The following is a 13,090-nucleotide window of genomic DNA, read 5'->3' as shown; positions in this document are numbered from 1 at the left end:
GTCTACACTGGCTCACAGTTAAACAACACCTCAACTTTAAAATTCTCACCCTTGTTTACTAATCCTCCATGGTTTCACTTCTTCCCATCCCTGTGATCGCCACATGTTCTGCAGCCCTACTTGATATCTGTGGTTGTCCAATATGGGCCTCTTCAGCATAGCTGACTTTAATTATTTCACAATTAGTGCTGTGCCCTCAGTTACCTGGGGCCTAAGCTTTTGAATTCCTTCCCTAAATCTCTCCTCCTCTCCAAATCTCCTTCCTCCTTTAAAAAAGGCTCTTTAAAACCTAACTATCTGATCAAACTGCCCTAACATATCCTTATGAGGCTTAACGTCAAATTTTATTTGATAATGTTCCCGTGAAGCACCTTGGGGTATTTCACTATGTTAAAAATGCAATACAAGTATGAGGTGTTGTTGCTGGGTTTCTGCTTCAGTACTGATGATCAACTTTTTCATTTTCCAATTTTACCCATCCTCCTGTTTTATCCATCCAAGTAGTAACTTGCATGATCCTTTAACTATAGAGTTTAAAAGGAACATGGTGACACAATGCAACCTTGCCATATGGCTTTCTGATTTAAAGCTATTCTGTAATTCAGATCAGAGCTCACTGATATTAATACCAAACTTATAAAAGAGCATCTAGGCATTCTGGAAGATCCTTTAATGGACAACAACATGTATATAGCACCTTTAACTTGGTAAAATGTCTCAAGGCACTTCACAGGACCATTATCAACAAAATTGACACCGTGCCACACAAGGGAATATCAGGACAGGTTAATGAGCCTTGATTATCTTCACATGAGTGGTCGAGTCAAAGACACCTTCGCTCAGTCTGCAAGTATGACCCAGGCCATCCTGTCACTTTATCTTTATCCTTTTTCCACAACAGACCCCCTACAACCACTGCGCCCCACCCCTACAGGGCCATCTGTCACTGGTTTCTATGTTGGGCTTTCACTGAGCACTGACCCTTGTTCTGCTATTAACACATTCTGCTCTTACCTCTATGCCACTATCAGCTCCTTCTTTAGTCTTTAACACTATCTTTAACACTCCCTTTGTCTTGTGTCCATGATATCCAATCTCTCCTTAGTCCCCACATACACCTGACCTATCTTGCTCCACCTGCTCCACCCTCTCTTAAACAGTATAAAATCCATCACATTTCTACTTCTCTTTAGCTCTGAAGAAGGGTCATATGGACTTGAAGTGTTAACTCTATTTCTCTCTCCACAGATGCTGCCAGGCCTACTGAGTTTTTCCAGTATTTTTTGTTTTTAGTTATGTTGGTCAATTAAGCTGAACTTTAAGAATGTCATGACTCATTGGTGGAAATATTTTAAAAGAAAGTAAAACAAACTCTGTAATGTGTAATGATGCCACTGTTTGGAAAGCACAAAGCTAGACAACGAATGTCATAGAGGTGAAGTTAGGGGTTAAGTTCTCAAGTTTATTTTTCAAATTATGAACATGAATTGAAAAACCTTAATTTTACTGTCTCCACATCATAGGATATAGAAGTATGTGGAACAATTTGATCAGATAATTTACTCAAAGACTCAATCTAGTCAAAGGTGGAATTTTTAAAAAAATTCTTTAATGTGAGAACTGGTAATTATTGTTGAAATACACTCTGGCACAGAGTAAATGGGGATTTTGAAAAGAAAATCAGTTATGGACAAATTTGGATATTATGTTTATATTATGTTTATGATAACATGAGGTTGAATGCCAGAATCAGCTAAAAACTGGACAGTTCAGCTGCAGCTGTAAATTGGTGAATGCAAAGCTATAGCTAGAAATGGCACCATACAATACCACTATTGTGCTAAACTTGACCAAGTTAATCCTATTGTATGAGTTTGATTTCCACAATATTAAAAGTCAAGTTTACTGATGGCAGCAAATCTGACCCCAAAAAAAAGTCCCGTTAGGGTCATTATGTTAGTTTTCTGTAAGTCTAGGAGTATGTTTCAACATTCCTGTGCCAGTAGAAAAATAAAATAATTTATTTTTACTTTTGCAGCTATGAAAAATTTGATTGTTAAATTGTACCTTTTAAAGCAGTAGATCTGTGTGTTGGAATGAGCCAAACATTTCTGTGATAGATCACAAACAATACCATGACTTGCTGTAGCTACAGTGGATACAGTATGGCATTCCAGTTGATCCCAGCAGAATACACAATGAACCACAATGTATTACTAAAATAACATTGTGTTTAATGATGCTCTGCATTGTTCTAATTAAACTCATCACACGAAGTTAGGTCTAGTACTTTGCCATATTTTTTATCACAAGACTTGTGTTCCTGCAATGACATTCAGTCTCTCCAGTCTAGGAAAGGAACAACTGAAAACTTGGAATCTCAATCCTACGGGTAGCAAATTGTTTTAACGATTTTTTAAAAACTAAGACTGTACATTTTTAGTCTTCGCCTTACTTTAATTTTGGGCAGGATTTTACATCCCACGGGCGGGCGCAGCCGGAACCAATTGGGTGTAAAATCACGCGAGAAGACATTGGGCGAGTGTCCTGACGTCATCCCATGTTCACGTGATATTTTGCTCGGCGGGCGCGCACAAAAATCGGAAGTGCACCCGCGACAATTAAGAAGACAATTAAACCCATTAACAACACAACTGACTCAAATCTTTCATGGTCCGTCCAACCTTACGGTTGGCGGACGGGCGAATTGACCAAGTGGATTTTGCATTTTTCATGAAGCCTTATCCAAGGGTGGGATGAGGTTTCCATTATTAAATAAAGTAAAAATAAAAACCTATGGACAGCACTTTTATCAGCTATATGTTCAGGTGCCTCATTATGATGCTTGGACATTTTTTTCCTGATTTTCAAAACTTCATTTCATAGTTTTCGGGTCTGCAGTTCCCTGAGGCAGTTCTCTTTTATATATATAAAAATATGTCCAGTGTAGAAAGGCAAAGTATTTTCCAATTTAAAAAACACACACGCGCATTACAAGTAAAAGTCCAACTTGGTGGCCACTGTTTTTCAGCCTTTGTCTGAACAGATCTTTTCATTCTCGGGAAAGTACGTCATTTCATCAGCTATTTCAGTCATGATCTGCTCGTCCTCCTCGTAACCTTGGGCTTTCAGTTCTTCTCCGACGCACAGGTTCACATGTTTGCACTCCAGTAAGTAGTATGTCATAAATGATCAGTTGTCCCTTTTTACTAACAGGCAGCTTGATGTTCATTCTTGATCATGCAGAACTTAGAATTATCAGAAAGTAAAGCATGATTTTCTTTAAAAAATTAAAAACATAAAGTTCAGGATTAAGATCATCAGGTTTTAAGTTACAGCCCAAAAGGAACATGAGAGAAGCAGATTTGTTGCTGATATACAGCAGGTTGTGGATGGGGAAGGTAAATGTAGTGTGATTATAGCCAAGCCCTGCATATTCAGCCAGCGTTCACCCGCACCCGCAGAAGCATCATCGTGGCCCTCCTCTCACCCTCATCCTGGCAAAGCTGAGGTTTTCAGCGCGTATTTCATGCTGGCTGGCCATTAATTGACAAGCCAGCATGAAATCGCTGTCAGGGGCCAATTGCGGTTGGCAGTGCGTTTTCTGACCGCTCCCAGGCCCGCCGATTGCGCCTGCCCGCCGAGTTGAAAATTCAAGACTTTGTCTTCTTTCCTCTCTTAATCCAATCTTTCCTTCCCTCTACCTGATTTGACTATCATTCATGTTATTTCCTTCTCCATCATTCCTGTTTCTTTCTCTAACCTTAAGTCTCATTGTTTAAGGAGCTAGACTGTTGGTCCCAGATGCCTTGTACTTCCAGCTTATAATTCCAGCAATGTGCAGTGAAACATTTTTCCAGTTGAAGGATAAGGGAAAAAGTCGAACTAATGGGGCCCTCCTCCAGCAAAATCTGAGATAATATTTTTTGAAAGGAAAGTGGATAATAACTTGAAAAAAAAAAGTGGAAGGTATGGGGAAAGGAAGGGGAATGAGGCAGCTCTTTTCTGCAATCAGGGAATGTGTGATGGATAAAATGGTTTCTCTGTGCTGAAAAATTAATTGGTCCTATTTTGTAATTGTTTATAAATAGTCATTTGGCAGCACAGAACTTGAATATTGCTGAAAAAAGACGTTTTGTTGAAGCTTTTTGTCTTGCACTCATCAGGACAAGCGCAAGATACCAATTTCAGGGGAAGTAACAACTTTATACTGTATGAGAAGAGAGTGCTGATTAATTGGCAAGTGGACTTTGATTGGTAGTGGCTTTGCGATGGAGAACGCACCAGTTAATGGTGACTGACAGTTAACTGCCAAACGTTGTTTGTAATTTAAACCAGGTAGCTTGACTCTGATTGGTTAAGGCATTGTCCTGAGGAATTAAGCAGCAAATAGCTATCACTTATTTTAGTTAGCTTAGTTTAGCTGAAACAGGTGCAATGTGTGTACATGTTCTTTCAGTCTGCAAAGAACAGGGCCCTGTGTATTAATATACATAGCTTCCAGTACACACAAATGCGCCACACTGTGAGCCCAACTGACAATTTTAAGTTGGTTGTCAGCATAATTTTTAGCATAATGAGGATTTTTTAGCAAATGTTTTCCAATTACGGAATCACATCTAATGCTGGACACTGTGTTTTGAGTTTTGCAAGCATGGGCTGGTTGGGTACGGTCTGTACCCTGCCCATTGCAAACAGCAGAAGAGACATGCTGTTTGAAATGATATTCTTTGGGATATATGGCCTAAATACCTAACATCACACTGGCACTAATATTCATATACCACATTACTCATTAGTGAGATAGGCATAACGTCTTTTTGGCTTGATGGTAGCATCCTGCTCGTGGCAAATACCACTGCATAGTAGTAGCATGAAACTGCTGGCTTCACCTGTTGCTCAAACTTTTGAGATACCCTGCCCTTCCAGGGTAACCTGTGGTAGACTGGGCACTTTTCGGGGCTGAAGGTTGATGGCCTTAGGCCCATTCATAAGTTTGCACAATATAGAGCATGAAATCAACTGATCATGGTAGCCATTATCTCGCAGGATGTCTTTGATGCACCCTATTTCAGCATGGTGAGCAAATGGCTCGAGCCCCATTTACAAGGTTGCGGATAAGACCAATCTTATAGCGCAAGGGATTACAAGAATCCCAACATGTGTATTGGCCAGTGAAAGTAGGCTTGCTGTAGGCAGCCATAGAGAACCCCCTTGCAGATTTCTCAACTAGTACATCAAGGAAAGGGAGTTCATTTGACTGCTCCATTTCAAAGGAGAATTTGAGTGCAGGATGGTGTCCATTAAGACATGCAAGGAAATTATTACATGCTGCTACGGATTTAAATATGGCAAGCATATCATCCGCATATTGGAAATATGCAAGTGGTAGGAGGTTAGGTGTCATTCCATCGAAGACACATTTCTCATGGAACCCAACAAAGATGTTTGCAAGAGTTGGACCTAGAGGGGATCCTATGGCAACACCATCTATTTGAGCATACATGGTGCCATTGAAGCTGAACTCAACTGTGTGAGTTGCTGTGTTCATAAGCTCAATGAATACTTATTCATGCTATGATGACGGGTCTAAATTGCCATGATATAGTGCTGCAGCACAAATATCTATGGCTTCCTTTGGTGGAACATTGGTGAATAAGCTAACAATGTCAAATGAGCACATGGACACAGCATTGCTATTGATATGCAAGTTCTGTATGGTCTTCACAAGTGTGAAAGAATCCTTCAGCTTGTATCTGAAAAAACTTGTTCAAAAGCGGTGGTAACAATGCGCCCAAGCATTTGGCCAATTCATGTTGTGCAGAACCGGTCACAGATAAAGGGACATTGCGATTATCCTGATGAGTGCAAAACGAAAAGCTTCGACAAAATGTCTTTTTTCAGCAACACTCTGACAGCAGCGGTTTCTGTGGACAATTTAAATTCTTAATTTTTGTTTGCTAGTTGTAACAGCCAATGTACATACTGTTACGACCAGGTGAGAAGGGGTGAACTGGCTCCCCTCTATTCAACCTCCTCATTTGGTCACAACAAAGGTTTAAGTTTCTTTTACATGAGGATATGCCTTTTCCGAATCTAAATGTATTTAACAATTTAAGATGTGAGCAACAAGGAGCCAATCAAACAAGGTTTTCTTGAGTCAAAGAAAGAGCAAATTTATTTATCACTAAACCAGAGAAACATAATAAAAATGTGATGTCAAGCATTCGGTCCTCATGCAGCCATTCGGGCACACACACACACACACACACACACACATATCAGAAATAAGGGGAGTTAGAGTCCAAACAAAGGTAAAAGAATATATGGTTAAATGTCCTTTCATTGTCCTTGAGGCATAGATTTTAAACATTGTGGCCGATAAGGTTAGCTGGCTTCTTGGATGTAGATGATATTGCAAATATTACAATATCTTGGTTCGCTGTAGGTTTCTGGTAGAGTTGGCTTCTCAAACTAGGTGACACACTTATTCCAAAAGAGAGAGAGGGAGGGAGAGCAGCCTTCAGCCTGTTTTCTCTGCTGAAGACTTTCTTGACATTGCCTGTGTCACTTAAAAACTCTCTCTAGCGGCTGGGCAGCCTTGCCTTAACATACTTTACCCATTGTGTATTTCGAAGAGGTTTGGTGTGTATATGTCTGTGGTAGTCATTGTTTCAACATCCAGTACTTTGCATTTTTAATGTCTCCTCCAAGATAATTATGAGTTTTGATGGGTCTCAGGGTTATAGGAAATGTCTCTCTCTTCACACTCCCCAGGGGGTGATTTGTTTGTTTTTCACCTTCACCTTGGAATGTGGCCTTGCATTTTTTTTGAAATCAGCTTGCTCTGTCTCAGTTGAAATTGCAAAATTTCCTGTTAGTTGAAAGGTGAAAAACCATATTTTGAAAAATAAAGGGGCATAGCCTCATGATGATAGTGAAAATGCTAATATCAATGGAATGGAATTTAGAAGTTACAGTAGTACAGATCTCGCTTGATAGATAGAAGAAAGTAAAAAGTCTGGCTGAGTGGTAAGTGTATTCCATCTTTACATTTAACAAATAATCTTCCTGAAAAAAGAGACATGTCAAAGCTTTTCATCTTGTACTCATCAGGGGACTTTGCAAGAATGCCAATATAAGGGGAAAACAACAATTGGATGATTGGACAACACTTGCTAAATAATCCTCAATGTTCTAAGAATTACATTAACAACCAATTTAAGATTATCAGTCAGGCTTGCAGTGTGGCACATTTGCCTGTACTGGAAACTGCATACATTAATACACAGGGCCCTCTTCTCATACAGTATAAATTGTTGTTTTCCCTTTATATTGCTTTTCTTGCAAAGTGTCCTGATGAGTGTGAGACAAAAAGCCTCGACGGCAATACTCAAGTTCTGTACTACCAAATGACTAAATAATCTTTCGCTCGCACAAGAAAATGATGCAACATATTGAGGAACCAACAAGTTGGGTGACTGAGTGCAGTGTATGTGTTTATGTACAAGTACACAGCTCCCCATATCGTGGCTTCAAACACTCAGCTACAGCTAAGCGCTGAGTTATCTCTAAAGTGAGGGTAGAATCACATTCTTGCAAATCTTTTTCCAACCAGGCAACCAATCCATCATTAGCTCACAAAAAATGAGAGCTTGTTTTAAATTGAAATATATTTGCCTTCTTTTCCTTTCTGACCCCCTTTTCCTCTCTTAATCCAATCTTTCTTTTTCCTTCTCTATTTCTTTTTCTGTATCTAATTATGTCTCATTCACTCCATTTCCTTCTCAGTTCAGTTCTTTGTTTCTTTCCCTATCCTTATATTTCATTGGTTAAGGAGGTGGGAGGTTGGTCCCATTGTTCATCTGTCTTGTTATTAATTGACACTCCCAGCAATTTGTGGCATAAAACGTTTTTGCACTGTAGGGCAAGGTCTGCTCACTGCATTCAAGTAAGTTCTGAGCGAAGCTGTTTATTTTACTTTTTTCAAACTGTCACAGAAAAAATCTCACAGCCCATGGTTTAACAATGAGCTAAGTAGCTTACAATTTTAGACAGAGTCTAATTCAGAATTTCTTCAGGTAAAATGCATGGTTCAGTGTGAGAAATGAGAATTTAGCCTTGTTAGGCAGTATGTATGCCTAAAATTTGTGGTGAACCAGATCCAAGAAGATTGTAGCATCAGCTGCCTTAGCCCTAAGTGCTCTGGAATTCCCTCCCTACACCTTTCTGCCTCCTTCCCACCTTTAAGACGCTCCTTAAAACCTACTTCAATGCCCAATCTTTTTTGTGTTGGTAGTTAAATGCTCCTATGAAATGCTTGAGACATTTTACTATATTAGAGGTGCTATATAAATCCAAGTTGTTGTTTTAAATTGAGTTGCACTGGGTAGGGGTGGGTATGTCAGGAGATATATCCTGAAGTGTCAGAATTTTTTTGATGTATACAGTTCCAATTACAACATCCAAGATTGCTAAAATGTAGTGTGAAATGGGCCCAGGTTTGGTGATGCATATACCTGAACAGAGAAGCTTGCATTTATGTAGCATCTTTCACAACCTCAGGACACCCCAACCTGTTGATTGAGGGATAAATATTGGCCAGCTGACCAGGAATAACTCCCCTGGTTTCTTCAAAACATTAGGACCTTTTGCATTCACCTGAGAGGGCAGACAGGGCCTCAGATTAACATCCCGTCCAAAAGACCATACCTCTAAGACCATATTCTTTCAGCATTGCATTGGAATGTCAGCCTTGATTTTTTTAATGATCATGTCCTGGAATGGAATTTAAACTCACAATCCTTCTGACCCGAAGGCAACAGTGCTGCCAGCTGAGCCACAGCTGACACTTCCCAGGTGCTAAATTGATATGTTTTATCTCCACAGGAGGAAAAGGACTAGGATTTCCACTCCTGCTCAATATCTACTGACTCCTACTGAAAGTGAATATGGAGAACAAAAATTGGCAGATACACCTTGACTTTGACTAACCAAGGCATCAAACGTTCAGTTCCAATAGCAATCGCATTTATGTCGAGTCTCTGGTCAATGGTGACCCCTAGAATGTAGATGGCGGGACATTTGACGATGGTGATGCCATTGAATGTCAAGAGAAGGTTGTTAGGTTTCCTTTTCTGCAAGGTGGATCCACACAATGTCTAAACCTACTTGGCTTTTTAATAATGAGCGAACTACCTGGCTGCTTTCTCATTTGGTAAGTGTAGATATCCCACCAGGTGATCTTAGAGCTATGTCCACTTGTTTGCCCGAAGTCTTCACCCAATCACTGGCCACTGCAACTGGTTCATTGACTCAATCCTTCACTTATAGTTACTTCAAGATTTCAGTTCAGACATTTTCTTAGCGCTCTGAAAAAGGGTCACACGGACTCGAAACGTTAACTCTGTTTCTCTCTCTCTGCAGATGTTGTCAGACCTGCTGAGTTTTTGCAGCATTTTCTGTTTCTTATTTTCTTAGCGCTCTTTGTTTGATGAAGGTTAAGGAAGAGAGTACTCGTGGATGTTCCCAGAGAGCCAATGGCAGTTTATATACAGGAATGAAACTCGTGTCTTTCTTTATTCATACTTCAGCTGTTTCTTACTTGGCAGGGCAATGGAACGCTTTATACAGCAGCATTGCTTAAAAATCACTCAGCAACTTTCTGTTTCATCATTAACCTGAACATATACTTTCAAAAAAAGAATTATCACGAGATGAACACCAGACTCTGCCATAGGGATAATTGGGTATTTAAGAGGATTCTGGAAAGGATTAGCTGCAAGCGCTACCAGTTCTGTGGGACGATTAATGAACCGTTATTCATCCTCTTTGTTAACCAGGATTAGTGAAGTTTAAAAAGTTAGAATAGAAGGTTTTTTTTTAAAAGATGATTTCTGTGGAGCTGTTCACCTATTTGCTCAGTGTGGTCTGCACAGTGACAATCCATGCCCAGTTCCCCAGGGAGTGTGTGCAGTTGGAGGTATTGCTGAGTGGGGAGTGCTGCCCTGCCCTCACCGCCGACCCCACCGATCGCTGCGGCTCCAGCCTGGCCCGGGGCACTTGCGCCGATCTTCGGGCTGACCCGGCTCGGCACGGTCCGCAGTACCCGCACGATGGCCTGGATGACCGGGAGCGCTGGCCCCTCCGCTTCTTCAACCGCAGCTGCCGCTGCGCCGCCAATTTCCACGGCCACAACTGCGGCAGCTGCCGCTTCGGCTGGAGCGGGGCCGACTGCCAGCAGCCGGTCTTGGTGCAGCGGCGGGACGTGCACAGCCTGAGCCCCCGGGAGAGGCAGCGCCTGGTCCAGGCTCTGCACCTCGCCAAGCTCACCCCTCACCCCGAGCTGGTGGTGGCAACTCGCCACTTCTCCAACATCACCGGGCCCGACGGCCAGAGCCCGCAGTTCCAAAACATCTCCATTTACAACCTGTTCGTCTGGACTCACTACTACTCGGTGAGTAAGACCTACCTGGGAGGAGGGCGGACCTTCAGTGGCATCGACTTCTCTCATGAGGGGCCCGCTTTCCTCACCTGGCACCGCTACCACCTGTTGCAGCTAGAACGGGACATGCAGGTAAGGGCATCACCCTTCACCCACTTCAGAATGGCATGGGGGAGTTGGTCTTTCCACATGTGGCAAGTTAAGAGCGTGTGATTCAATCCTTCTAAACGCAAAAATGTGTTTCTCAGTACTAGCGTTCTGCTTTATGTTCTTTTTTAAAAGGTGTGTTAACTTCTAGAGGGGGCCCACTTTGTCATTGGATCAGGGATCAGTGCATTTAAATAATAAAGCATTGGCACAGAGAAGTGATCAATGCCCTAACCCCATCAACCATCATGGAATTGGCATAGTTATTGGCTTCTTTACAATAACAAATTGTACAAAATTGTAGTATCCAAAGGTGTTTCACGGGAGAATTGTAAACAAAATTTGACACCAAACCACATGAGGAACTATTAGGACAAATGCCAAAGGCTTGGTCAAAGGGGTAAGGTTTAAGGAATGTCTTAAACTGAGGAAAGCACAAATGAGAGGCAGAGTGGTGTAAGAGGCAATTCCAGAGCTTAGGTCCTTAGCAATCAAAAGCGTAGGCATCAATGGTGGGGCAATTAACATCAGGGATACTCGAGGCCAAAATAGATTCGTGCAGATATCTGAGGGTTGTAGGGTTGGCAGAGAGTATAGAGTGAGGGAAGGGTGAGGAAATGGACGGATTTGAAAGCAAGGTTGACAATTTTAAAATTAAAGCATTGCTTGACTGGGAGCTAGTGAAGATCAATGAGCACAAGATTGATAGGTGATCATGACTTGGTGCCAGTTAAGACATGGGCATAGAATTTTGGATGACTTCAAGTTTACAGGGGGTAGAATGTGGGAGACCATCCAGGAGTGTGTTCACACAGTCAAACTAGAGCTAACAAAGACATGAATGATGGCTTCAGGAGCAAATGAGCTAAGACAGAGGTGAATTTGGGCATTGTTATGCAGATGGAAATAGGTGGCCTTAGCGATGGTGCAAAAATATGGCTGGAAGCTCAACTTGGGGGGTGGGGTGGAGCTGGGGGGGTCAAGTGTGACACCAAGATTGCCAGAAACTGGTTTAGTTTCAGACCGTTGGCAAGGAGAGGAATGGTCTTGGTAGCTAGGGAATGGAGTTAGGAGCAGGAACTGAAAACAGAGGCTTCAGCCTTCCCAATATTGAATTGGAGGAAATTTCTGCTCATTCAGTGCTAGATGTCTGACAATTTGGCAATAGTGGTGTTGTCGAGGGAGGTGGTGAGAGATAGAGCTGGGTTTCATCAGCATACATGTGAAAATTAAAACTGTGCTTCAGATGATGTTGCTGAGCAGCAGCATGTTGATGGGAAATAGGAGAGGGTCAAGCTTAGATCCTTGGGCTATAGTGTTCAGTTGATCTGTGTTTGATTATGTTAGTTTGTTCACTGATACATGTTCACTGTGCTTGATTGCTGAAGTCTGCGTGGAGCCTTTTGAGAGATATAGTTATCAGAATCTTCCAGGGAAAGACCTGAGCTCTGGACATGTGTGGAGATATCTTGTAATTGAAGAGATTTTTTTGAAGCACTGAAAATAAATCTGCTGTAGATTTAGAACTAGAGTCAGCTCTGCATTGCTCTGAGGTAAATCAGATATATAAAATATACATCAAATTAGTGAATACATAACAAAATTGGCAACAAGGAAGGTTGAGAAAAGTTCAACTTTACCAGCTCCAGAACTATTTCTTTCATCACTGGAGGATCCTCCCATGCCGTGGGACCAATGGTCTTCAGGGTTCAACACCTACTTACTCACTACAGGGGTGGACAATTCAGATATGGCAACGATCCACAAGAAGGCAATACTCATACATTGTCTTAGAGCAGAAGGCCAGTGAGTATTCGAGCAGCTCACAGAAGATACATCTACGTTCAATACTGCGGTAACCACTCTCAAAAAAAATAATTTGGGCCAAAGAAAATTGTAATGATCAAATGAGATGCATTCCACCAGAGATGCCAGGGAAATAGTGAGCCCATTAAACAATGCATGGCAGCATTGTGGCAATTAGCTTCCATGTGTAAATTTGGCACACTAACCAATTAACTAATTTGTGACTAATTAATTGAAAAAAACTTGAATTCCACAAATTGGCTAATGTCTCCTCATGGAGGATGATGATTTAACCCTGGAAAAAGTCACAACTTTGGAAGTCCAAATCAAATCTGCCATGTTAGATTCGAAGAGGTTACACAGCAATGCATCATTATGCTCATGGTTGCAGACACAGCTTACCCAACCAGCTTAAGTGCAAAGGTTACGGACAAAGAAACCTCGTCAACATGTGCCTCATCACGGTCAGGTGCCTTCAAAACTCTGCCCAAATTGTGGAAATGCTCATCGGGTCACAACAACATGTCCAGCTCAAGGGAAAAGTGTAACTCATGTTTAACCATCTTGCAAAGGTGTACAGGCCGTCAAAGAAGGAAACTTCATTGGTTTAACATTGGAGGAGTCTCTTCCTGAGATTTGGGTCGGGAAAGGCTAGCTATGTTTACAGTGGATAAATTGCCTGGTCTGAATGGC

General features: G+C 41.5%; 2 protein-coding genes across 2 annotated transcripts in view; both read left to right on the top strand.

The window, feature by feature from the left end:
* Positions 1 to 9,180, top strand: part of LOC144699183 (uncharacterized) — a 52,090-nt gene extending 42,910 nt beyond the window's left edge. The window contains exon 5 of the mRNA XM_078570551.1: positions 8,890 to 9,180. Coding sequence (XP_078426677.1) covers positions 8,890 to 8,983 — 94 coding nt within the window. The 3' untranslated portion in view covers positions 8,984 to 9,180. The remainder of the gene's footprint in view (positions 1 to 8,889) is intronic.
* A 594-nt stretch (positions 9,181 to 9,774) lies between these two features.
* The window catches only part of tyrp1a (tyrosinase-related protein 1a), a 33,131-nt gene continuing 29,815 nt past the window's right edge, over positions 9,775 to 13,090 (top strand). The window contains exon 1 of the mRNA XM_078570548.1: positions 9,775 to 10,576. Within this exon, the coding sequence (XP_078426674.1) occupies positions 9,890 to 10,576 (687 nt within the window). The 5' untranslated portion in view covers positions 9,775 to 9,889. The remainder of the gene's footprint in view (positions 10,577 to 13,090) is intronic.

This window comes from Cetorhinus maximus, chromosome 2 (genome assembly GCF_964194155.1).
Source record: "Cetorhinus maximus chromosome 2, sCetMax3.hap1.1, whole genome shotgun sequence".
NCBI lineage: Eukaryota > Metazoa > Chordata > Chondrichthyes > Lamniformes > Cetorhinidae > Cetorhinus > Cetorhinus maximus.
Note: the sequence above shows the minus strand (reverse complement) of the source record. Positions and strands in the feature narration are given on the sequence as shown.